Source organism: Budorcas taxicolor, chromosome 16 (assembly GCF_023091745.1).
Source record: "Budorcas taxicolor isolate Tak-1 chromosome 16, Takin1.1, whole genome shotgun sequence".
In the NCBI taxonomy this organism is placed as follows: Eukaryota; Metazoa; Chordata; class Mammalia; order Artiodactyla; family Bovidae; genus Budorcas; species Budorcas taxicolor.
The window spans coordinates 20,180,554-20,205,146 of NC_068925.1; the positions used below are offsets into that span (position 1 = coordinate 20,180,554).

Here is a 24,593-nt window from a genome sequence, read left to right on the forward strand (position 1 = left end):
CATAACAAACTGTGGAAAGCTCTTAAAGAGATGGGAATACCAGACCATCTTACCTATCACCTGAGAAACCTGTATGCGGGTCAAGAAGCAACAGTTAGAACCCTGTATGGACCAACTGATTAGTTCAAGATTGAGAAAAGAGTGTGACAGGGCTGTCTGCTGTCACTCTGCTTGTTTAACCTATATGCTGAGAAATACCGGCTGGATGGGTTACAAGCTGGAATTAAGATAGGCAGGAGAAACATCAACAACTTTAGATATGAGGATGATGGCTGAAAGTGAGGAGGAACTAAAGAGTCCCTTGATGAAGGTGAAGAAAGAGAGTGAAAGAGCTGGCTTAAAACTAAATAGTAAAAAAACTAAGATCATGGCATCCAGCCCCATTACTTCATGGAAAATAGAAGGGGAAAAGGTGGAAGTAGTGACAGATTTCCTCTTCTTGGACTCCAAAATCACTGTGGATGGTGACTGCAGCCATGAAATCAGAAGACAATTGCTTGATGGCAGGAAAGCTATGACAAACCTAGACAGTGTTGAAAAGCAGAGACATTACTCTCCCCACAGAGGTCCATGTAGTCAAGACTATGGTTTTCCCAGTGGCCACATATGGTTGTGAGAGCTACACCGTAAAGAAGGCAGAGTGCCAAAGAATTGATGCCTTCAAACTGTGGGGCTGGAGGAGACTCATGAAAGTCCCTTGGACAGCAAGGAGCTCAAACCAGTCAATCTTAAGGGAAATCAACCCTGAAAACTCATTGGAAAGACTGTTGCTGAAGCTGAAGCTGAAGCTCCAGTATTTTGGTCATCTAATGTGAACAGTTAACTCATTGGAAAAGTCCCTGATGCTGGGAAAGATTGAAGGCAAATCGGAAAGAAGGCATCAGAGGATGAGATGGCTGGATGGCATAACCGATACAAGGGACATGAACTTTGGCAAACTTTGAGAGGTGGTGAGGGACAGGGAGGCGTGGTGTGCTACAGTCCATGGGGTCGCAAAGAGTCGGACATGAGTGGGTGACTGAACAACCAGAGCAACTGAATCACTTCACTGTACACCTGAAACAATGTCATAAATCAACCATCCTCCAATAAAAATAACTGCTGCTGCTGCTGAGTCACTTCAGTCGTGTTTGACTCTGTGTGACCCCATAGACGGCAGCCCACCAGGCTCCCTCATCCTTGGGATTCTCCAGGCAAGAACACTGGAGTGGGTTGCCACTGCCTTCTCCAATGCATGAAAGTGAAAAGTGAAAGTGAAGTCTCAGTCGTGTCCGACTCTTAGCGACCCCATGGACTGCAGCCTACCAGGCTCTTCTGTGGGATTTTCCAGGCAAGAGTATTGGAGTGGGGTGCCTTCTCCACAATAAAAATAAGAACAGTGATAATTGCTAATAAAAATTTAATACATGGACACTTTAATCAAAATTGACTGGTGTGACAGAAATTACATTCCCAATTCCAAAGGAATAGAAGAAGGAAGAGAAGGTCCAAGAATGCAAAGGAGGAGAAAGAACTTCCTCTGAAAAAGAAAGCACAAGGAACTTGGCTTTTCATTACTCTCATTTAAAAAATATGTTCTTTTAAAATTCATTTTGATACAAATATAGGAAGGGGAAATAAAGAAGCACGAAGCTGACTTACTTGGTTTCACCCATCTCACGTCTATGGCCGTGTGGTTAAGAACAACCGCAGTGACATTGGCTCCTCTCTCTGGTAGCCCAGCTAATGTTTTCACTGTCACTTCTTGACTTGGTGTAAAACCCACACTGTTATGTACGAAGATCTTATACGCATACGTCGTAAACCTAAAAAGTTGTTTTTAAAAAAATACATATATAAATTTCTCTTTCCGGAAAACAACACACATTTTCTTTTTCCTCACAATATACAGACCTCCCCCTGCAGAATGAACTATTTTGTCCCTGCTCCAAATACATTTCCTTTTGCCTCCCTGCACAAAAACAGCATCATTATTCTAACTCTTAATTCTTAATCAAAGTGTTAATGAAATATTATATAAGAAATGCTAAAAAAAAAAAAAGAAATGCTAAGCAAATACTATTGTTCAAAACAAAAACAAATGTGGTTTATTGTTTTTCTCATCCTTATTGTTTTCATAAGTGGTGAGGATTACAGCTCAGTTCAAGACGCAGTTACACATCTGGCATCCTGCCAGCTTTCTATCTAAATTTGATCCAGAGAGTTTTATGCTCTTCTTTTGGGAAACGCATCCATTTCAAATATCAGATCCTCTCATCACCATTTTCTGCCTGTACCTGTAGTCCTGTCCCATAATCTCACTGGCAGAGAGATAAACTCCTAAGTTAAACTGTAAAACTGTGACCAAAGTATACAACATGCTCCCACTGAGGTTTTGCTAGGGTGAACTGCATTTTGCCATTGTGAGAACATATTTACTTGAGTCAGTACAGTGGCTGCTGAACACTGATTCTCAGGAGAAGAAAACTAGACATGGTGATGTGATATGATGTCCTAAGTCACGCTAAGTCGCTTCAGTCATGTCCAACTCTGTGTGACCCTATGGACAAGTCTACCAGGTATCCCTGTCCATGGAATTCTCCAGGCAAGAATACTGGAGGGAGTTGCCATGCCCTTCTCCAGGGGATCTTCCCAACCCAGGGATTGAATCCAGGTCTCTCACATTGCAGGCAGACTCTTAACCGTCTGAGCCACCAGATGCAGACTTCCCAAATCATATATTAAATCAATGATGGGCTGACACCCATCCTTTTTGGCTCTTTCAGGCAGAAGACTTATCAAACATTCTCTTTTTTGGGGTCAAACTGCCCAGGTAGGAAAATACTATTTACAGCCACAGTCAAGCTTATGGCTTAGACCAAGAGCTTGCATAAACACATGGTACAACACAAGACCCTCTCCAGGGGGTATCCAGGCCTTAGGGCAACTGCTGGCCTCAGATCATCACTTTCTTTGGGTTTCATAGATCATCACATTCAATGCAGGGCCCAAGGAATTTGTCTCAATAATGACAAGAAAGAGAGGATGCCATTTGCAGGACTGTGATAAAGAACTTAGCCAAAGTTACATCAGGATGCTCACAGAATTTTCCCACTACCCACAGAAGAAGTCTGCTTGCCTGACTTTGTTTCTCACTCATGGCCTGAAGGTATTTTTGCTGGGCTTGTCCTCAGGCACATTTGCTCTGTTATTGCAGCTATAGGTTAAGACTTACTAATATTTTTGAAGCTATTTACTATCTATTTCCCCAAATAAATACTACCATCAGATATTGTAGCTCTCTCTGCTTTACCTCATCTCCATGTGTCCTTTTCTCTCTCTCTCTTTTTTTTTGTTTTGTATGCTATTGTGGGTTTATGCTGCCACCCCCCAAGATACGTTTAAGTCTTAACCCCTGGTACTTGCAAATGTGACCTTATTTGGAAATGGGGTCTTTGCAGATGAGATAAAGTTAACATGAGTTTATACTGGACTGGGGAGAGCTCTAAATCCAAAGGACTGATAGAAAGAAGAGGGAAATTTTGTTACAGACACACACAGGGAGAAAATGTTCACAAGGAGAAGATAGGGGAAGAAATTGGCTTCATGCTGTCATAAGCCAAGGAGCAACTGGGACTACCAGCAGTTGGAAGAGGCAAGAAATGGTTATTTTCTAGAGGCTTTGGAGGGAACACAGTCCTGACAGTACTTACATTCCAAACTTTCAGCTTCCAAAACTGTAAGAGAATATATTTCTGCTGTTTTAAGCCACCCAACAGTGGTAGGAAACTCATACATATGCTCTTCAGCAAGTGCTAAATAGTCCATAGGCTTCACAAGTGGCTCAATGGTACAGAATCCACCTGCCAAGCAGGAGATTGCATTCCATCACTGGGTCGGGTAGATCCTCTGGAGGAGGAAATGGCAACCCACTCCAGTACACTTGCCTGGGAAATCCCATGGATAGAGGAGCCTGGCGGGCTACAGTCCATAGGGTCACAGAAGTATAGGACATGACCTAGCAACTAAACAACAATAACAACAAATGCCTACATGACAATGACAACTGAAAGATAATAATAACAGTATTTACTGAGTACATAATACATATCAGGAATTTTCTGCATGTTTTGCTCATTCATTCTTCACCATACTATTATAATACCTGCTTTGAAAATTAGGAAAATAAATAACTAATCAAAGTTATTGAGCTAGGAAATGGGAAGTACAGACTCAAACCTGGACAATCTGATTCCAGAGCCTGCTCTTTTGCCCATGATGCTTTATTGCCAGTGTCATCATGATGGCGATGATGATGATAATAAAAAACACCATGGTCAGCTAGATGATGTCATATCACTGAGGCTTGATCTCTGAGTTTTTTTATGGCAGATGGGAGAGACTTTTGCTTACACATCCAAATAATCTTGCCAAATGTCCTTTGTAACCACCAGTATGAATGTGAAGGATGGTGATTCATGGTTAAGAGGGGAGCAAGTCTGTGACAGTCAAATGAAACACAGCTAATGGCTCTCATGGGACCTGAACTAGCGACCTTGCCATCATTAGCTCTGTCCCTGGGTAAAATAGTTTTAATTGTACTTTACTCCCCAAAATGGCTCAAAAGAAACTTAGCTAGAGTCTGGATGCTTAATCTCTCCTACAATATTTAAATTGTTCTTCTATATGTTTATTTTATGATACAGTTAGTAATCTTGATGGCTTTAAAGTGATATCATTTTCGTGGTTCTTTTTATAAGTGGAATTTAAACATCAGGCAGTGCTAAAATGATGAATTGCAAATAAGGTCTGTAGGGCCTTAGTTCTTCCTGTGTTGCTTGAAATTATTTCATCATAATTTAGGTATGATGAAATATATGATTTATGTCTATGCAGAAGAAATTTAGGCCACACAGATACATATAATTGGAATGCCTGTTTTCAAAGTAGAGGCCTCTTAGTATCTGCAGGGAATGGGTTACAGCACCCCCATGGATACCAAAATTTGAGGATGCTCAAATTCAGTTCAGTTCAGTCACTCAGTTGTGTCTGACTCTTCGTGACCCCATGGGCTGCAGCACGCTAGGCTTCCCTGTCCATCACCAACTCCTGGAGTTTACTCAAACTCATGTGCATTGAGTTGGTGATGCCATTCAACCATCTCATCCTCTGTCATCCCCTTCTCCTCCCACCTTCAATCTTTCCTAGCATCAGGGTCTTTTCTAATGAGTCAGTTCTTCACATAAGGTGGCCAAAGTATTGGAGCTTCAACTTCAGCATCAGTCCTTCCAATGAACACCCAGGACTGACCTCCTTTAGAATGGACTGGTTGGATCTCCTTGCAGTCCAAGGGACTCTCAAGAGTCTTCTCCAACACCACAGTTTAAAAGCATCAATTCTTCGGCTCTCAGCTTTCTTCACAGTCCAACTCTCACATCCATACATGACCACTGGAAAAACCATAGCCTTGACTAGATGGATCTTTGTTGGCAAAGTAATGTCTCTGCTTTTTAATATGCTGTCTAGGTTTGTCATAGCTTTTCCTCCAAGGAGCATGTCTTTAAATTCCATGGCAGCAGTCACCGTCTGCAGTGATTTTAGAGCTCAAGAAAATAGTCTGCCATTGTTTCCATTGTTTCCCCATCTATTTGCCATGAAGTGATGGGACAGGATGCTATGATCTTAGTTTTTTGAATGTTGAGTTTTAAACCAGCTTTTTCACTCTTTCACCTTCATCAAGAGGCTCTTTTGTTCCTCTTCACATCTGCCATAAGGGTGGTGTCATCTGCATATCTGAGATTATTGATATTTCTCCTGGCAATCTTGATTTCAGCTTGTGCTTCATCCAGCCCAGTATTTCACATAATGTACTCTACATATAAGTTAAATAAGCAGGGAGACAGTATACAGCCTTGACGTACTCCTTTCTCAATTTGGAACCAGTTCATTGTTTCAAGTGCAGTTCTGACTATTTATATAAGGGACTTGAAGATGCTCAAGTCCCTTATAAAAAATAGTATAATCTTTGCATAGGCTATATGCATATTTTTCATTCTTTAAATGCCTAGATTTCTTATAATACATAATATAATGTAAACACTATGTAACATTATTATCACAATGTGAATGCTATATAAACAGCCTTTGCCTAATGTTGCACAGCTAGTTAAGAAGATTAGGTGGGCCTGTACTTTATTCATTTCTAATATTAAATTATTTCCACTATTCACTATTATTTTACTGAATTGAGAAATCAGTAAGCATTTCACTGGATGTCATGCATTTATCTTTTGCATTTTATTTAATTTTCATTTTTCAGTTAAAATTTTAAGTAATAAGATCTTGAACTCTTTAAAATGAACTAAAATATACTGTTTTCATGACATCTGAAACCTAATCTTTGTCAGTAATTACGTATACCTCTGTCTACATGGGTCAGCATATATTTCACCACTTCATGTCAAAAAGGAAAATATTCATTTGCTTCAGGTATTTTGTTCATTTTCTCTAGTATATTGATTTTTTTAAAAATAGACTTGTGTTGATATCAAATGGGATATTCCATTTAATGATAAAATACTTTTAAAAGAAAAATGCTCTTTCAGTTGACATCATATACTCATGCAAAACTTATGTATATCAATCAATATCTTCTCTAAATACTAATTATGGTTTTTGGGTATGTTTTGAAAAATGTACCATTGCAAATCCTGTAAGATGTAGCTTCTGAAATCTGCAAAGTAAATGAAAACTTGTATTCAGTCTATATTGTAGCCAGTAAAACAGCTGTTTGAAGGTCTACTTAGGAATACTAGGCTGTTGTACTAGACATCCCCTAAATGATTGATTTAGATCATTCTCTAGCCCCTCCCTTCATCCACACAGAAAATGATGAACTTGTTGTGAAATAGACATGACTCTGGTATCCTTCCTTTTAAAAGATAATACATATTAAAATCTTATTTGTGGAACAAGACTCATTTCAAGGTTCAATTGTTATTACTCAAATGAATGAATGAGAAAACTAGATGATGAAGATTTTAATCTGTTTATTGAGTAGATAATTTTATAAATAAATTAATGAATACTAAATAGTTACTAAAGCATTCAGTCTCATATCTTTCAGGTCACATATAATTTGACTAGTGACATAAAAGTCTATCTATCCAATAAAGAAATGATCCTTACTAAAATTTAGAAAGATTTTTTTTTGCTTGCAAATTATATTGCTTTTTTGTGTTTGATATACCATTATTTTATTCATTAATTAATTTGTTCATTCATTCAAAAAATATTTATTAGCACTAACAACATGCCTTGGCAGGAAAGCTATGACAAACATAGACAGTGTGTTGAAAACCAGAGACATTATTCTGCCAACATATGCTCAAGACTATAGTCTTCCTGGTGGTCATGGACTGTAAAGAAGGCAGAGCACCAAAGAACTGATGCCATCGAACTGTGGTGCTGGAGAAGACTCCTGAGAGTCCCTTGGATAACAAGGAGATCAAACCAGTTAATCTTAAGGGAGATCAACCCTGATAACTTGCTGGAAGGACTGATGCTGAAGATGAAGTCCCAGTATTTTGGTCATCTGATGTGAACAGCCAACTTATTGGAAAAGTCCCTGATGCTGGGAAAGATTGAGGGCAGAAGGAGAAGAGGGCATCAGATGATGAGATGGCTGGATGGCATCACTGATGCAATGGAAATGAATTCTGGCAAACTTCAGGAGATGGTGAGGGACAGGGAGGTGTGGTGTTGCACACCTAGTCAAATCCATGGGTTTGCAGAGTTGGACATGACTGGGCAATTGAACAACATGCCAGATACTAAGCAAAGTGAATGTAATGTCTGTCCTACTGGAGTGTGTGTGTGTTTGTGTATACGTAGAAACATGTTTTTAAATGGGGACCTCTAAAATACATATTCATTTATTTCTTTTTCTTTCCATATACATCAGATAGAGCATCTAATTTAACCTAATCTAGACAGGAAGTCTTCACAGAGGAGACAACATGGGCTATGGATGGCAAATAGTAATTTGGTCAGTAAGAAGCATCATTTAGGGCAAAAGAAAATGGCAACCCACTCCAGTATCCTTGCCTGGAAAATCTCATTGACAGAGGAGCCTGGTGGGCTGCACTCAATGGGGTTGCAATGAGTCAGGCACGACTAAGCGACTAACACTTAGATCTTGAAAGGGTCTGAGGTTTTGGGAACCAATAAAATTCTTTAGTGTCTCAGGTGATTTTCATTAGAATTAAAAACGTGTCAACTTTATTTCTGTCCTAACAGAATTCACATGTCAATATTGTCACCAATATAAATCATGATTCCAAAAAATGCAGGCTATTCAGTGGCTCCTCCTATTAACTCTTCATTTCTGCCACAACCCAACACATGCTTTAGAACAACATTACACACTAGAGGATTTGCAAAACCTTTGATAGATACTATTCCTTACATCCTCATATCCTTTGTGGGAATAAATAAATACACAAACAAACAAAAATTCAACACTATTTCCACTGCTTAAACCTGCAGTTGTTTAGATTTTTCATTGATGGTGGATACCTTTTCCTCATGTATTTGTTGTGGAAAGATTTTTTTTCCCTAAAAATGCTGAAGGTCTTTTGCTTTTGAAAATTGAAATGTAATGATGATCACACTTGAAAGTTATGATACATTTAGATCGTGAGTGAAAGTTGCAGCTGTCTTATTCCTGTAGCGATCTATATTTCTGCTACCAGAATGTGATACCCAAGATAACCTTACTGTGATTTCTGTCTCTGTTCTACTGATCATCAACATGAAAAAGAAATGAAAGCAAAGTAACCTGATTTCCTTTTTGTTTTTAAAGAAAACATTAGGTAATAAAGCCTTCAATGAAAAAAAGCATTCCTTTCAGATTTAGGGGTTCCTTTTCCATGAGGTAAGTTTTCAATATGATGACACTTAGAAAAGGACAGAATGAGGCAAACTTAGAACAATGAAGAAAAAAAAGGGAAAAAAGCACTGTGACTCTACTAAATTATATGTGAAATAGATATATATTTGCTCATTTTGAAATATGTACATTGCTAACAGATGGTACACCAATGTAACAGAGTTGGCCTTCATTGATAAAGTGAAAAGTGAAGTGAAAGTTGTGTCTGACTCTTCGTGACCCCATGGACTGTAGCCCACCAGGCTCCTCTGTCCATGGGATTACCTAGGTAAGAATACGGGAGTGGGTTTCCATTTCCTTCTCCAAGGGATCGTCCCGGCCCAAGGACCAAAGATAGGTCTCCTGTATTGTAGGCAGATTCTTTGTTATCTGAGCCACCAAAGAAGCCCATTTCATCTATAAACCCAACTTGGATGCACGTTGTAATATTGAGGAAGAAAATAACAGGATCTACCTCACATTGGTGGTCCTTCCATTCACCCTCCACATTCATGAAGCTAACTCCTTTACTTAATACCTACAACTTGAATTGTGAGAGTTGAACTGTGAAGAAGGCTGAGTGCTGAAGAATTGATGCTTTTGAACTGCGGTGTTGGAGAAGACTCTTGAGAGTCCCTTGGACTGCAAGGAGATCCAACCAGTCCATTCTGAAGGAGATCAACCCTGGGATTTCTTTGGAAGGAATGATGCTAAAGCTGAAACTCCAGCACTTTGGCCACCTCATGCAAAGAGTTGATTCATTGGAAAAGACTTTGATGCTGGGAGGGATTGGGGGCAGAAGGAGAAGGGGATGACAGAGGATGAGATGGCTGGATGGCATCACGGACTGGATGGACGTGAGTCTGAGTGAACTCCGGGAGATAGTGATGAACAGGGAGGCCTGGCGTGCTGCGATTCATGGGGTCGCAAAGAGTCAGACACGACTGAGCGACTGAACTGAATGGAACTGAACTGAATATGTTTATGCTATAGGAACATGTGTCATGGAACTGACCCAGTCTTTCCACATTAGAAAAGCAGAAAATGTTATTTGTGCATATTTAATCTCATTACAAATTAATTCCAAAAAGGAAAAGGAGTTTGTCAAGGCTGTATATTGTCACCCTGCTTATTTAACTTATATGCAGAGTACATCATGAGAAACGCTGGCTGGATGAAGCACAAGCTGGAATCAAGATTGCCGGGAAAAATATCAGTAACCTCAGATATGCAGATGACACCACCCTTATGGCAGAAAGTGAAGAGGAACTAAAAAGCCTCTTGATGAAAGTGAAAGAAGAGAACAAAAAGTTGGCTTAAAGCTCAACATTCAGAAAACTAAGATCATGGCATCATCTGGTCCCATCACTTCATGGCAAATAGATGGGGAAACAGTGGAAACAGTGGCTGACTTTATTTCTTTGGGCTCCAAAATCACTGCAGATGGTGACTGCAGCCATGAAATTAAAAGACGCTTACTCCTTGGAAGAAAAGTTATGACCAACCTAGATAGCATATTGAGAAGCAGAAACATTACTTTGCCAACAAAGGTCCATCTAGTCAAGGATATGGTTTTTCTGTGGTCATGTATGGATGTGAGAGTTGGACTATAAAGAAAGCTGAGCCCCCCAAAATTGATTCTTTTGAACTGTGGTGTTGAAGAAGACTCTTGAGAGTCTCTTGGACTGCAAGGAGATCCAACCAGTCCATCCTAAAGGAAATCAGTCCTGGGTGTTCACTGGAAGGACTGATGTTGAAGCTGAAACTCCAGTACTTTGGCCACCTGATGCAAAGAGCTGACTCATTTGAAAAGACCTTGATGTTGGGTAAGATTGAAGGCAGGAGGAGAAGGGGACGACAGAGAATGAGATGGTTGTATGGCATCACTGACTCAATAGATATGAGTTTGGGTGGACTCTGGGAGTTGGTGATGGACTGGGAGGCCTGGTGTACTGTGGTTCATGGGGTCATAAAGAGTTGGACATGACTGAGTGACTGAACTGAACTGACTGAATCTCATTACAAAGAAGGGGAATGAATGTCATATTCTTTTGACTATCATTCTCTAGAAACTATGTCCTCTTAATGGCTTGAAACATTTCATTTTGCAGGGCAAAAAATTAGAATCTGTTATTAATATTCAAACTTAGATTTTCTACTATATTTAGCTTAAGCATTTAAACTTGAAAACAGTCAAGTTCAGTCATTTTTTGTAAATAGAATTTTGTAAAAAAAAAATTTTGGATATGAAGGTCTCTTTCCAGACTGCCATTGATAAAGAAATACTTGCAGGAATTTATAGATAATTGAAAGTAATAGGAGTTAGAACATACCTCCGTTCATAAACTCAATGGTGGCTAAATTGTTGTATGGTGGCTAAATTACTATAATCTACAAGTCAACATTTTCCTTAAAATAGAAGCTATCATTTCTTATAGCTTGTTCTCCCCTTGTCAGATCCAGAACAAAGAGGAGGGCATGCCATCACTAAGTTTGCAGAAGTTTTATCAGATCACTCAGGAGACAAGGCACAGTGAGGCTCTGAAAATCCTAAGGGTGGACTGATGTTTAAAATAAAGGCGGTGGCTGCCCTTGTGTGTTAAACTCAACTTGACTCACTGAAGAAGCATCAGATGACAACAGCAAGTTTTCCAGATTTTCCAAGTGATGAAAATGTCAGGAAATCCAAAGTTATGGTTCCCCTAACAATCATAACTTGGCCACTTTGTACATGAAGGAATAAAAGTTAGAAAGTGACAAGAAGTATAAACCTGCAGTTCCCCTACATTTGTGTCTATATAGAGCAAAATTCAGCAATTAGGCAACTAGTTGTGTAATTCAGGACAAATTACCCCTTACCTACTATATCCAGAAGAAACTAAACTATCTGAATAGTGTAATATTTTACTTTGCACATGGAGATACAAAGGAAAAAATATTTGATGTTTAGTATCATGAGGCTAGTCAAAATATCACGTCAGCACATTTTTTTCTAGGGTGGGCTTCCCAGTGGCTCAGACGGTAAAGACTCTGCCTGCAATTCAGGAGACCCAGGTACACTTCTTTTCTAGAAGCAGCTGTCATCAATATGTTTATGTCAACTTATGTTTCAGTATAATTTGTGGGGATTTAACTTAATTTCTTTCCTTAAGTCTTTGATTTGGACTTCTCATTAAAAATCCTTACAAGCATCACTAAAAATTCAATAATGAAATTTTGGCTTTGGTCCTAATTCTTTAATAAGTTTTCATTGCTTCTATGAAGAAATAAAATTAACTTTCTGAGACTTACTGTGTTTTTTCTGCCAAATGTCTCATGGCTAAAAATCCATTCAGCAATGTTAAATAGACAAGTCCTCTTTATTTTGGAAATTGCTGTATTTCAGACACTTAGAGTTCACAGATCATGGAAAACTACTTTCCATATGATTTCCCTAGGGAGTGATGGTGAAACTGTAGTTAAATGTGATGATATTATAGCAATTAGTATATGTGTGTGAGTGGTTTTTTCCACGAGATTGTGAGCTCTTTGAGGGAAAAGGCTACGCTACTCATCTTTGTTTTTTATCACAGTGTCCCTCAGCATATGGTAAAAATAAATGAAATTGCTGAATAAAATGAATTTCTTCAACTGAAGTTATCATTTTATAGCAATTTTGGATTAAGTAAATAGTGAATCAAATATAGTGGTAAATAGTGACCATGATAATTTAGGTTGAACAAAAAGCATATGCTCATAACATATCATTTTTGATCATTTTTGCCATGAAAAATGGCAATTTTATATGGTTCATTTTGTTCACTTTATTCTGTCAATAGATTTATGTATTCCTCCCTTCAAGTATCTCACAATATCTGTTTTCCCACCATGACACTTTCAGATGAATAGGAGACTTTTCCTTAGTTTTACCCATTCCCCAAAGATAAGAACACCGTAGTTAATCTTCCTAAGGCACAGGGAAATGACTAATCAATGCTTTGAAAGTGAAAGTGAAAATCAGTCACTCAGTTTTGCCCAACTCTTTGCGATCCCATGGACTGTAGTCAGCCAGGCTCCTCTGTCCATGGAATTCTCCAGGCTAAGCACTGGACTGGGTTGCCATTTCCTTCTCCAGGGGATCTTCCTGACCAGGAATTAAACCCAAGTCTCCTGCATTGCAGGCAGATTATCTACCATTTGAGCCACTAGGAATCCCAAGGCACAGGGAAGTGACTAATCAATCCTTTACATATTACTAAACACATTCTTTCACTTAGCATTGACCGGAGCCCCCACTATGTGCCAGGCACTGTGGTGAGGATTGCAATACAGAGGTCTTGAAGGTAAGGCCTTCCTCAGGGTGTACCTGACAATATAATGGGGTGTCCAGATAAGCAGTGAAATTAGTGCAAAAACAATAGTGGTATATAAGGGGTGTGCTATAGAAATACACTAAAGAAGCAGCTGATTCAGACCAGGAAGAGGTGACCTAGAAGACTTCTAGGTCAAGACTTGAAGGATGATAGACAGAGGGGAAATGGCAGCCATGAGGAGAAGTCTAGGAGTGGGTGTCACTTGTTAGAGGTGCCCAACACATTACGAACTAGCTGAAGCATAGAAGCCAAGGAGAGTAGGGATGAAGGGAGGCGGGGCAAGGTCAGATTGTAAACAGACTTCAGAGCAGAGCTAGTCAGTAGTGAGTCTAGAAAAATAACCTGATAGAAAAGTTATTGAAAAATAGGTCTGAAAAGTTTTCATAAAATAACATTTGTGATTCTTTGAAATTTCATTACATTTCCTTTTTTTTTTTTTTTTTTTGACTTTAACAACATTTATTGGATTTTTTTGATTGCCTCTGGTCTGACTTCAGAAGGGCTTTCTGGGTTCTTCTGTCCTTGTTTCTGGGCTGCTGCAGCTGCAGCTTTTAAGGCCCTTTTTTGCTTCTTCAGCTTTTGAACCTCTTGGAAAACCCAAATGCACAGAGCCTTCTTGGTCACCTAGTGGTGGTGGACTTCTCAGTGGTATGGAGGGGGAAAAGTGTACTCAATCCCCAACTCCTTGCATGTCTTCTCAAAGACAGGATAGTTGGTCTCGCGGAGGTTTCTGAGCATCTTTTGCCTCTTGTCAATGCTCATCAGCAGATAGTGCTTATGGGCTTTGTCCTTTCAATATTTCTGCCTGTGTTCTTCATAACTGCAGATCTTGACAGTCAAGGCAACAATTCGAGCCTCCAAGGAGCTGGTGTCCTTCAGGTTTTCCACAACCTTGCTCATCAACTGCTCTTTCTTGATTTTTAGCATCTCCTTCTTGTTGTCCATTTCCAAAGATAGGAGTCTTCACAACATCATCAACCTTGGCAATTCCAGGGATGTTCTGGTAGTCCTTCAGCAGCATGGAAAGGGGTGGGTCATCTTCTTGGCTTTGCTGGACTGGTTTCTGGGTGGCATATCTACGGGTGGTCTGGAGGATGAGACCTCCAGGACTTGAGGTCCCGCTGAATGGAGAGAAGCTTGGCCCCCCCTCCACCCAGCAGCTTGAGGACTGTGGGCTGTGTCACTGCCTGGGTTCAAATTGAGCTCAGCACCCTCCACACCACCCTCAGCGTGGTGACTTCTGACCCTCCAAAATTTCACTACATTTCTTGATTCATGAAAATTTAGACTTCACTTAACCCCATCCAATCTCATTTTATGGACAACAAAATTGAAGCCCAGAGAAGTTTACTGACTCCCCCAAGGCTAGCAAACCTAGTTCTCCAGCACAGGATGAATACAAACATAGCCCTCCTTTCTCTCCCATGGGGTGCTCTTTACTGACATTACCTATTTGCTTATTTTTTGGTTTCTTCAAACTCTAGATTGAATTCTTTCAAGTCCCAAGCCTGTGAATTAAATAATTTTTGTGAATTGAATCAATGAGTTACAACAAATTGCTTCCTAGAAAAGCAAACATTTTACAAGTGCCCCAAACTTTCCCCAGTTCTGTACATGTTCAATATTTCCATATTTTTCTCTTATGGTGTCGATTAGAGCTGTGACAAAGGCAAGAGGGTAAGACTCAAACTCCTACAAACTCAACTTCAAAAAGCTTCTTTTAAGAGTGCAGTTAAGGTGGCAAATATTAAACCTGCTGACTGTTGCAGTTCGATGATTAATGCCACCAATAATAACCAACACGTTTTGTTGCATAACTGATAACTTGCTCACACAACGAAGACACTCAGATTCTCTAAACTATTCAACATGCCCCAAACTGAATGCCAGCATTTGTTTTTATAGTTTTTGTAATCTCACCTGCTAAGACCCTTATCTTCATAAAACCGCTGAGTTCCTGAATAAATATTGTGCCACATATTTAAATCTTCTGGGGGATATGATGCAAGTGGTTGCTGGATTTTACATCTCAGAAGCTCATATCTGAAGCAAAAGACAAGCAGAAACATCAGGATTATCTCACCTAATATTCTTACCAAAATTCAGGTTGTCTCATGGTACGAGTGTGTGGTGTGTATGTGTGAACATAAAGAAAACGTCTTAATATTCTTTTTTTCTGATAATCATTTTTTTTCTGGCACAAGTATCATCTCTGTAGCTAAGTGGAACAATTAGCTCCATTTACATTTTACTATTATCAGTAAAATGATGACATTTAGATTTCTTCCATGTCAGATTTACCAAAACTTCATTGTCAGTTTCAAAGTAGAAGCACAAAAACTTATAAAGTTAGTGACTTCCTAAGACTTTTACCACCAATATTTTATAAACAACGAGAATATTATTGACTTCATAGTCTTGGCTAAATGTCAAGTTGTTATAGAGCCATTTTAGAATCACAATTCTTTTATTTCATCTATATTCCTGACCATATGCTTTACAAGTTTCCAGATAGTAATAGCATACCAAAGAATTATTGGCTAACGCTTTGGAATTTTGAGGTATATTTGTGCAAATGTGTCATTTAGAGCATGCATCAAACTTGCTTACCATATAGTAAGAATATACTTTGAAAATGAAGAGACGGATTGTGTAGAGAATCATTAGAGAATATTAATTGTTGTTTCAAGGTTTTCTTTTGTTGTTGTTTAGTCACGAAGTCATATCTTCACTCTTTTGTGATCCCATGGACCGTAGCCTGCCAGGATCCTCTGTCCACGGGACTCTCCGGGCGAGAATATTCGAGTGGGTTGTCATTTCCTTCTCTAGGGCATGTTCCTGACCCAGGGGTTGAACCCCCATCTCCTGCACTGGCGGGCAGATTCTTTATCACTGAGCCACCTGGGAAGCCCCTTCAACCATTTTTAGTGCCCACAATATAATGATATTTTTACCATGATAAACTTTTCATGGTTCCATACGTCAAGACACACAAGATGAAACTGTATGAAAGTTATAAGTAAGGCCGACACAGAGTGTGTGGGGGAGGAAAGGATTGGGAACCTGAGGTTAGCAGATGCAAACTATTATACATAAATTGGATAAACAACCAGGTCCTACTGTATAGCACAGGGAACTATATTAAATATCCTGTGATAAACCACAATGGAAAATCATATAAAAAAGAATGTATATATATGAATAGCTCAATCATTTTGTGGTCAGCAGAAATTAACAAAACATTGTAAATCTATTCTACTTCAATAAAAAAAGTCACAAATATGAATATCCAATAAGAAATTAGTTGTATATTCATATGTGAGGAAGAGCCTCCTCCCTTCCTTCCCGAACAGAGAAGACCACAACAAAATCCAAAAGCATCATCGCTGTCTCTTACCTCAAATCAGGTCCGTTTGGCTTGGATGGTGGCTGCCAGGAAATCCCAACATATGATTCACTTAGTGGAACCACAGACAATGGGCCAAGATCCTGCGGCAGGGCGGGAGGGGTGGTCACGTGGGTAGGGAAGCTCTCTGTGCACCCCCCTAGATACCCGTTACCCCCTGAGCAAGCCACAATGGTGACGGAGTAATTAGTGAATGGAATCAGATGAGTAACAACATGACTCAGCACAGAAGAAGTCACATTAGTGATCGTGATGTGAGGGTCAGGCATGCGGATCTCATAGTTAAGGATGTCTCCATTCAGGATGAGGGGGGGCTTCCAAGTGACCTGAAATAAAAGGAAAATTAGAACCGATGTGACAACATAGGAGCAGAGCAGCTGAGGAGGTTCACAGGGCCCGGCGTTTTGCTCTGTCTTGTTTTCAGTTAAGTCACTGTAGAAATGCCCACTTTTGACTTAGCCCTTTACACTAGACAGTGATGAAGAGTTTTCAGATCAATTAGCAGTGCACCAGGAACTAAATGAGATGGTGTTTCCTGGGTTGGGCTGTTAGTCTGGAGACTTTCTTAGACTGTCAGACTACACACACCTCAGTGATTCATCTCCACCATGGGTGTCTGGAAAGAAGCAGAGCACACACATGGAGAGAATTCACACATCCACACGCATCAGTGGGGCAGCAGCAGGATTTGAGAGTGTCCTTCTTTATAACTCAATTAGATGAACTATCAGAATTCCTTGTTTTGCATTATAAGTGTGTATTCTAAATATGTCACTATTCTGTTTTTGGATGGTGGTGGTGGGAGTGCAGAAATCATTCTTTGCATTTTCTGAGAATGTGAAATTGAGCTTCTGAATCTCTCTAGAGCATAATGTAGCAAAGAAAGCAACGTATCCTTTTCGCAGAGAAGAGACGTGTGGAAAGCTTTAAAAAAGCAAGCAAAAATGATCCTGTCTGTCATAGATGTGAACGTCAGAAGAAAGAAACAACAATGTTTGCTAATAATGTTTAATGTTCTTTTTCTTCTCGGACTAAATATTGTAACGGGATTGTGCTAACCCAACTTATGCTCTTGTAGGGGGAAAAGACCCTAGAAAAATGCACATAGGTCACTGAAAATCCATTATTTATATGCCATCCTGCTTCATCTTTATTTTTCTTGCCTTGCAATGTTCTTTAAATTTTAGAGTATATATTTCATCTCCCAAATAGACTGTAAGCTTCATGAGAACAGAGCCTAAATTGTACACTTATTTAATGCCAAATACTCAGAGATGGAGTTTAACAAGTAATTGCAGTCATGGCTGATGGCATTATATTTTCCTTAGCATGCAGCTATTTTGATAATTTAAACGAGTTTTCCACAAAGTGATATAGTGATACCTACACGTAGAGTTCTACACAAATTCAAATTCTGAAACGTGTAATAGAGAAATTAGAACAGAGAAGGATGAACTAAAATTTTCTGTCTTAAAGGAAAGAAGTTTCCTCCGGGAGCAATCTAACCTGAGATTTTCATAGGGTACTCTTACTAATTGTTGTAGACACAAAAGACTTAGATTGAGGGCAGGAGAAGAAAGGGGCAACAGGGAATGAGATGGTTGGATGGAATCACCTATCAGTGGACATGACTGAGCCTTGGGTGAGCTCTGGGAGGTAGTGAAGGACAGAGAAGCCTGGTGGGCTACCGTCCTTGGGGTCACCAACAGTTGGACATGACTGAGTGACTAAACAACAACAACATGCCATTTGGGCAGCTGCTTGATGATTACAGTCCTAATTTATAATTAACAAGGACTTGGCATCTACTGAAATTTTACTACATGGCTTAAAATCACTGCTGCTTTTAAAAACTTCTAGGAGAAGAGAGTTCCAAAATGTGCTGGTGAAGACAAGTTTTAGATGTGTTCCTTATGAGCACAGAGGATTTGCCTAGGTGGAGGCGAGACCAAAGAGGCCTAAATTAAGCAAAGTTTATAAAGCAGACATAGGATTCTATTTATTTTGGTGGTACAGTGTTCTTTGTGGGCTTCAGAAATGAGTCAAGGTCAGACTTACAGGGCTTCCTGGTACTTGCAAATAAAAAATGGAATGGTTATCACAGCTCAGTTCTACCTGACTCACATGTGGAATGCCACTTGCCTCTGGAACTAGAATATTCTGAGAGTTCAGGTCAAGGCTTGGCAGTCCTTGAAAGAATTCAAACTACAAATTTCAGATGTAGTCTGTGTTCGCAGTTGAGCTGAGAGTGAATTGATTTGGAACTCGGTTATTGAGGCTAAGAAAATATTCATAAAATAAAAATCTGAATAAGATATCAACCTGCAGAGATTAAGAGATGTGATGTAATGACTCTGAAGACAGTCATTTGAAGAGCTAAAAAATCCTTGTGTTCTCTACTATAAATGTTTGCATCCAGAAATTTGCTATTTTTCTCACTTAAAAAGTTAAAGGCTTAGGAAGATATATCTTTTTGACAGTACTGAGTTAGAAGACATGACTCTACTTCTACAGAAAAATTTTAGAAGGAATTTAGAGCAAGGTGGAGAAGGCCATTGTCATTATAGTGAGTAGGCTAACAGAAATGGTATCTAATTTGATCATCCTCTTGAAAACATCCTGGAGCTATTACTAAAAATAAATGTGACCAAGCTTTTTTAAGGAGCCAGTTAGTGAAATATTGGATTCCATTCTTTCCAATGCTTAAGACTACATTTATTACAGTGTGGCCAAAATATGTGAGATTAAAACTTTCAGTTTAATTTCCCGTGGCCTTTTATTTATCTATTGCTCAGATGAAGGATTATAAAATATTGTTGTAGCCCAAAAAACTCAGACTAAGGACCATGTTCCTGGCTTAATAAGCAAAAGATGTTCTCTAAAACAAGACTTTTGCACTGAAATTTTAAAAATAAAGTGTCACTTATGGCTTAGAATAAAATGTTTCTTTTAGAGATGCTTTGTTGACCACAATAGTTTCTTTCATTTGTGTGGTTCTTAATTGCTTGGATTTCCATTTCTCTGTTTATTTACTATATATTTGCATAAGATAGGACAGGTGGGTAGGTGTTTAAGGAACTACTGACTTTCACCTATTCAATCAGATCTCTGAAGTGTGGCCCTAAACAATTAAGGCACCTGCATGATCCTGGTCATAAACAAAAATTTATGAAGGTGGTTTAGTTGATTGGCTTTAGACTTGAAAAAAGTAACACAAAAACATTGTGATTTAATTCTAATTTCTTTAACTTCATCACATCACATTTTAAAACTACATAAACCTAACATATATAAAATAGACAGCCAGTGGGAATTTGCTATATGTCTCAGGGAGCTCAAGTCAGGGTTCTGTGACAACCTAGAGGGATGGGCTAAGATGGGAGGTGGGAGGGAAGCTCAAGAGGAAGGGAACACAAGTATACCTATGACTGATCCATGGTGATCTATGGCAGAAACCAACACTATTGCAATTATCCTTCAAATAAAAATAAAGAAAAAAAGAACTTTATGAATAAGAGTTTTTATGAAGATCGATATAATGGGCTGAGACTGGGCTAAGAATAAGTATCCTTGTTCAATTTGCTAATATTTTATTTAATTTAGAAGTTTTGGATCTATAGCATAATTCTAAATTAGAGTTTTATTAAACTTTCTTTTACAGGTTTTGGTATTTTTACCAACTGTATACAATGAAATGCATTTTCTTAAATGAATAAATACATCAAAGTGTGTTGCTTTCACTTTTTCAGATAATACAACCTCTTTGACATTGTATGTTGTTTTCCTTATAATCAAATAAGATATTAATAATATGTGCAAGTTTCCCCTTTTTCTTTTTTAAAATTTATTTTACTGAAGTATAGTTGATTTGCAATGTTGTGCTAATTGCTGCTATATAGCGAAGTGATTCAGTTATTCATATATATATATTCTTTTTCATATTCTTTTCCATTATGGTTTATTATAGGATATTGAATATAATTCCCTATGGAGAACCTTGTTGTTTATGCAACTTTCCTTTCTTAAGGCTCATATCTATGCCAAGACATAGCTCATCTTTTTACACTTACAAAGATGTTACTTTGGGTTATTTTCCAGTTGGCCTAAGTATGTGACGTTTCCTTGTTTTCCCTATCAGACTGCAAGTTCTTATAGGGGGAATGGTGGTAAAAAGACCAGATGGTGCAAAATGCTAAGAACTAGAGTGAAATACCAGTCCAGTTCCTGTATTATCTCTCAACCGATCAACTGGTAGTCTATATTCCTCTTAACCTGACTTGATTCTCCCCCAAGTATTTTTCCATTTCTGAGCATTTTATTTATTTATATTGTTTTGTGTAAAATGTACACTCCATGTAGGTAGAGATTTTGTCTTGATCTTAACTGTGTCCTCAGCGCCTAAAGAGGCACTCATTAAGATGTACAGATGCTCAATAAATGTTGGTAGAACTGAAATTATTATTATTATTGTCAATAATATTATTGACAATTTTCCTCATCCTAATATTTGGAATGACTCCATATGCTAAATATTGAATGAACCTTTTACCCAACATATTAAAGACCATGCTTCTGTTCCTCAGATTTTATCCATCCGCAATTTTTATTTTCAAATCTTATCTTTTAAAAAAAGAAATCACTTTACTGATGTCATACTGCCTCTGTTTACCAGATAAGTAATGTCATTAGAACACTGATTCTGGAGATCTGAAGATCTTTCTGAACCTTTCTGAAGGTGAGCAAATAATTCTGAAGCATAAATATGTTGTTTTAATATTATTTAAATACATATAGTACAATACTAGATTCAGCTAAATAATTCTGATGACTCTCTTCATTGATAATTTTTTATTTTCTAGTTATAAAGTAAGGATTAGTAAAAGGTATGAATTTTTAAAAAAATGATCACTAGTATACACGGTCTGTATCTTCTAAGCACCTTCTTAGAGACTTTTAGATTCCAGGCCTGGTGAGTGTCCGTGAGATTCTGCTCTCAAACCAAGCTAAATCGTACTTTAGCAGGTTGACAAGCCATGCACATTGTTTAATTCCTGGAGGAGGTTACAAAATCAAAAGAGGAAGGGAAAAAAGGGACAAATAGAAAAGCCAGGCAACTTGCTTTGAATACTTTTGATCATCACTTATAAACGCTGAATCACATAGAACTATGCACTGAGCTATTACTTTTCTGAAAATATTTGTCATCTTTTGGATCTGCCTAGCTATTAAATCTTTGTTAGAAAGAATCTGGAAAAAATGTCCATTACCTAGCTGTGCCTTTGTGAAGGACTGTGCTTATATCACATCATATTGATTGGTACTGCTACCGAAGTTTTGCAAAATTCCCTTAGGATTAAAAAGAAAAGTCATTTCTGGAATGATGAATAACTCTAGGTTTGTTTGGGGTTTTCCTCTGGTTTGCTCTGCTTTTCCTTTGAATGAAGAACAATTCTTAAGATTGCCCAATTCATATAGTAAACACCATACATCATGTCCTTCAAATTGATTTCCTTTTGATGTTTTATGAACAGAATTCTACACATTTGAGATATTTCTATCAAGAAGCTGTGTTGCTTTGACCAATCTCATGTGGAAACTAATGAAGGCAGACTTTGAAACACAGATTTCAGTATGTAGGTTCAATTAAATTTCTTCAACGATTTACACTGTTTAGCATCACCCAGTGTTTGCTTTTCGTAGGCACGAGAGAACACACAACAGAGATTCAAGTAATAATTTCAACAGATGAACTTTGCTGTTATGCAAATGTCCTTTGTTTTGTGCTCTGGTGAGCAAGCTGCTGCACCAATGCTTTTGGCAGTAGTACAAGACTGAATCCATGGAAGCATGTGTGTATTTACACAAAAGAGGCTTCTAAGCTACAAAACTCCCTCCTGTTTGGTTACACTAATTTCCCTTGAATGAAGTTTGTATGCAAGCCAAAACAATGGTAGTTATCCTAGCCTCTAGAGTTCATTCCCAGCAGAATGAAGTGAATAATTGAACAGTTCCTAAATAGCCCTGTAATCTGCTATTTTTCTTTCCTCCCCCATCCTCTTGATTCTTTGATCATTTAAAAAAAAAATCAGAATATTGGTAATTGGAACTTTTGTTAATACGCTAATCTCTTCCCCCGCATTTCCCCACCTCTTCTCATTTTCTGATCTATTTAGATCTGACGTGGTGGTTAAGCTAAGCATCCCAGGGTGGCATTCAAAGGATTTCAGGTGTGTGAGGCAAATGGAAGCATCTCAACAATATAATTAAGGGGATACAGGGAGAAATGAAAAACTGACATCAAATTCGAGAAAGTTTGGGCCAAAGGCCAAAAACCCAGTTTCTCCACTGAATGCCTAAAACAACACATGTATGCGTTTTGTCAGTAGATGGCTCTGTTTAACACGGAGTCAATGCAGGGTACATTCCTCGTCTGCAGAGGAGACAGACACTTAGCGTCTTACCTTGGCTGCGTCGGGTCCTAACACATCCACCTCGGGGGGCTGCACCCCAGCAGGTCGCGAGGGTCTCGTGGTCACTTCTGCCCAATCACTGCTGTTTGTCCCTCCATCAGCAGTGCTCATCAGCACTCGATACTCATATGTTGTCCACGGGCTAAGAGCAGAAGTCTTGTCGATAAACCTCCTGGGATGACTTCCTGGGAGAGTCACCAGGGTGGTAACGGCCTCCTTTCCTTGGACTCTTCTCTGGATTGTGGAGTTCTCCACCAGGCCGTTGGGATGGGTGGGGGCTTGCCAAGATATGATCACAGATGTTGGGGTATCAGAGAACAACTCTGGACTCAGGATACCTTCCGGTGCATCTGACAGTGTCCAAACGGTCTGGGAATCTGCTGACAGGGAACACCCTTTTGAAGTACAAGCTTCTACTTGAAACGTGTAGGCTGTATATGGGCGTAAATGGGTCACTGTGCCATTAGTGACATTTCCAGAAGTTTTCAAGCTGAGGCGGCCGTGTTGGTAAATGTTATAATGGGTAATGAGCCCATTGCACTTTAAAGGATGCTGCCAGGTGACCAACATCATTCTTGACTTCTTGTCCAGAATAATTGGAGGGTCTACAGGTCCAGGTTCTATAAAGTAGAAAGTAAGTAGTGATACCTCTTGGAAACTTCCCATACCTCAGAACAGAACTAAAATGAGTGATCACTCTCCTCCAGAATATGAAACTGGACACTTGGTAAAAGCCATTGAGTAAGTGGCCAAATGTCATAAAGACAAGGCTCATGACTACTTTCCTCTTAAATGTGTGAGATGTACTTGTTGAACATTATTGGATTCAATTGCCTTTTGCTCCTGTAAGATAACTTTATTAAATCATTTCTTTTGATTAAAGCTAAGGATTCCCCAACATCACGAAGACTCTTCTGAAATAAAGACCTTAGGAGAGAAAGACACAAGAGGACAGCTGTAACCAAAGTTCAAACTTATGCCCCATTTTTCTGGAACTCTGGTAACTCATTATAATCAATAACACTATCATAACAAACCTGCATATTTTATAGGCCAGTAAAATCCTTCAGCATCTCTCATTATATATTCCATATTATCCCTGGGTCTGTTTATCATTCTAATCCATGTTTTGCAATTTATCTACTCCCTGTTAATATTATAGGTGATTTTTTACTGTGACTGTGACAGAAGCTGCCGATTTAGCTCTTTCACCTACTGATAAATAAACAATGCACAGATCTGACCTTTAGGTTAACAGGTTTAATGCTTGCTCCACTCAGCACTCTAACTGATTCAATTATCATAAAGGTTCAGGAGGCTCCATGAATACTGAAAAAGGCCCGCCATATGCCCGCCTAGGTGTTGTGGAGCAGCAAATATCCTGCAGCCCTCCAGAGAAATTCCTTAATTGTAAATAATTTCACCATGCGACACACTCAAGTCACCTTGAATGCAAA

At 38.8% G+C, this 24,593-nt stretch overlaps 1 protein-coding gene across 1 annotated transcript in view; it reads right to left on the reverse strand.

Annotated features, from left to right (window-relative positions):
• Positions 1 to 24,593, reverse strand: part of USH2A (usherin) — a 930,744-nt gene that overhangs the window by 292,189 nt on the left and 613,962 nt on the right. The window contains exons 40-43 of the mRNA XM_052653949.1: positions 23,128 to 23,756; positions 16,658 to 16,992; positions 15,181 to 15,303; positions 1,642 to 1,805 (exon numbers count right to left, since the gene is read on the reverse strand). Of these exons, the coding sequence (XP_052509909.1) occupies positions 1,642 to 1,805; positions 15,181 to 15,303; positions 16,658 to 16,992; positions 23,128 to 23,756 (1,251 nt within the window). The remainder of the gene's footprint in view (positions 1 to 1,641; positions 1,806 to 15,180; positions 15,304 to 16,657; positions 16,993 to 23,127; positions 23,757 to 24,593) is intronic.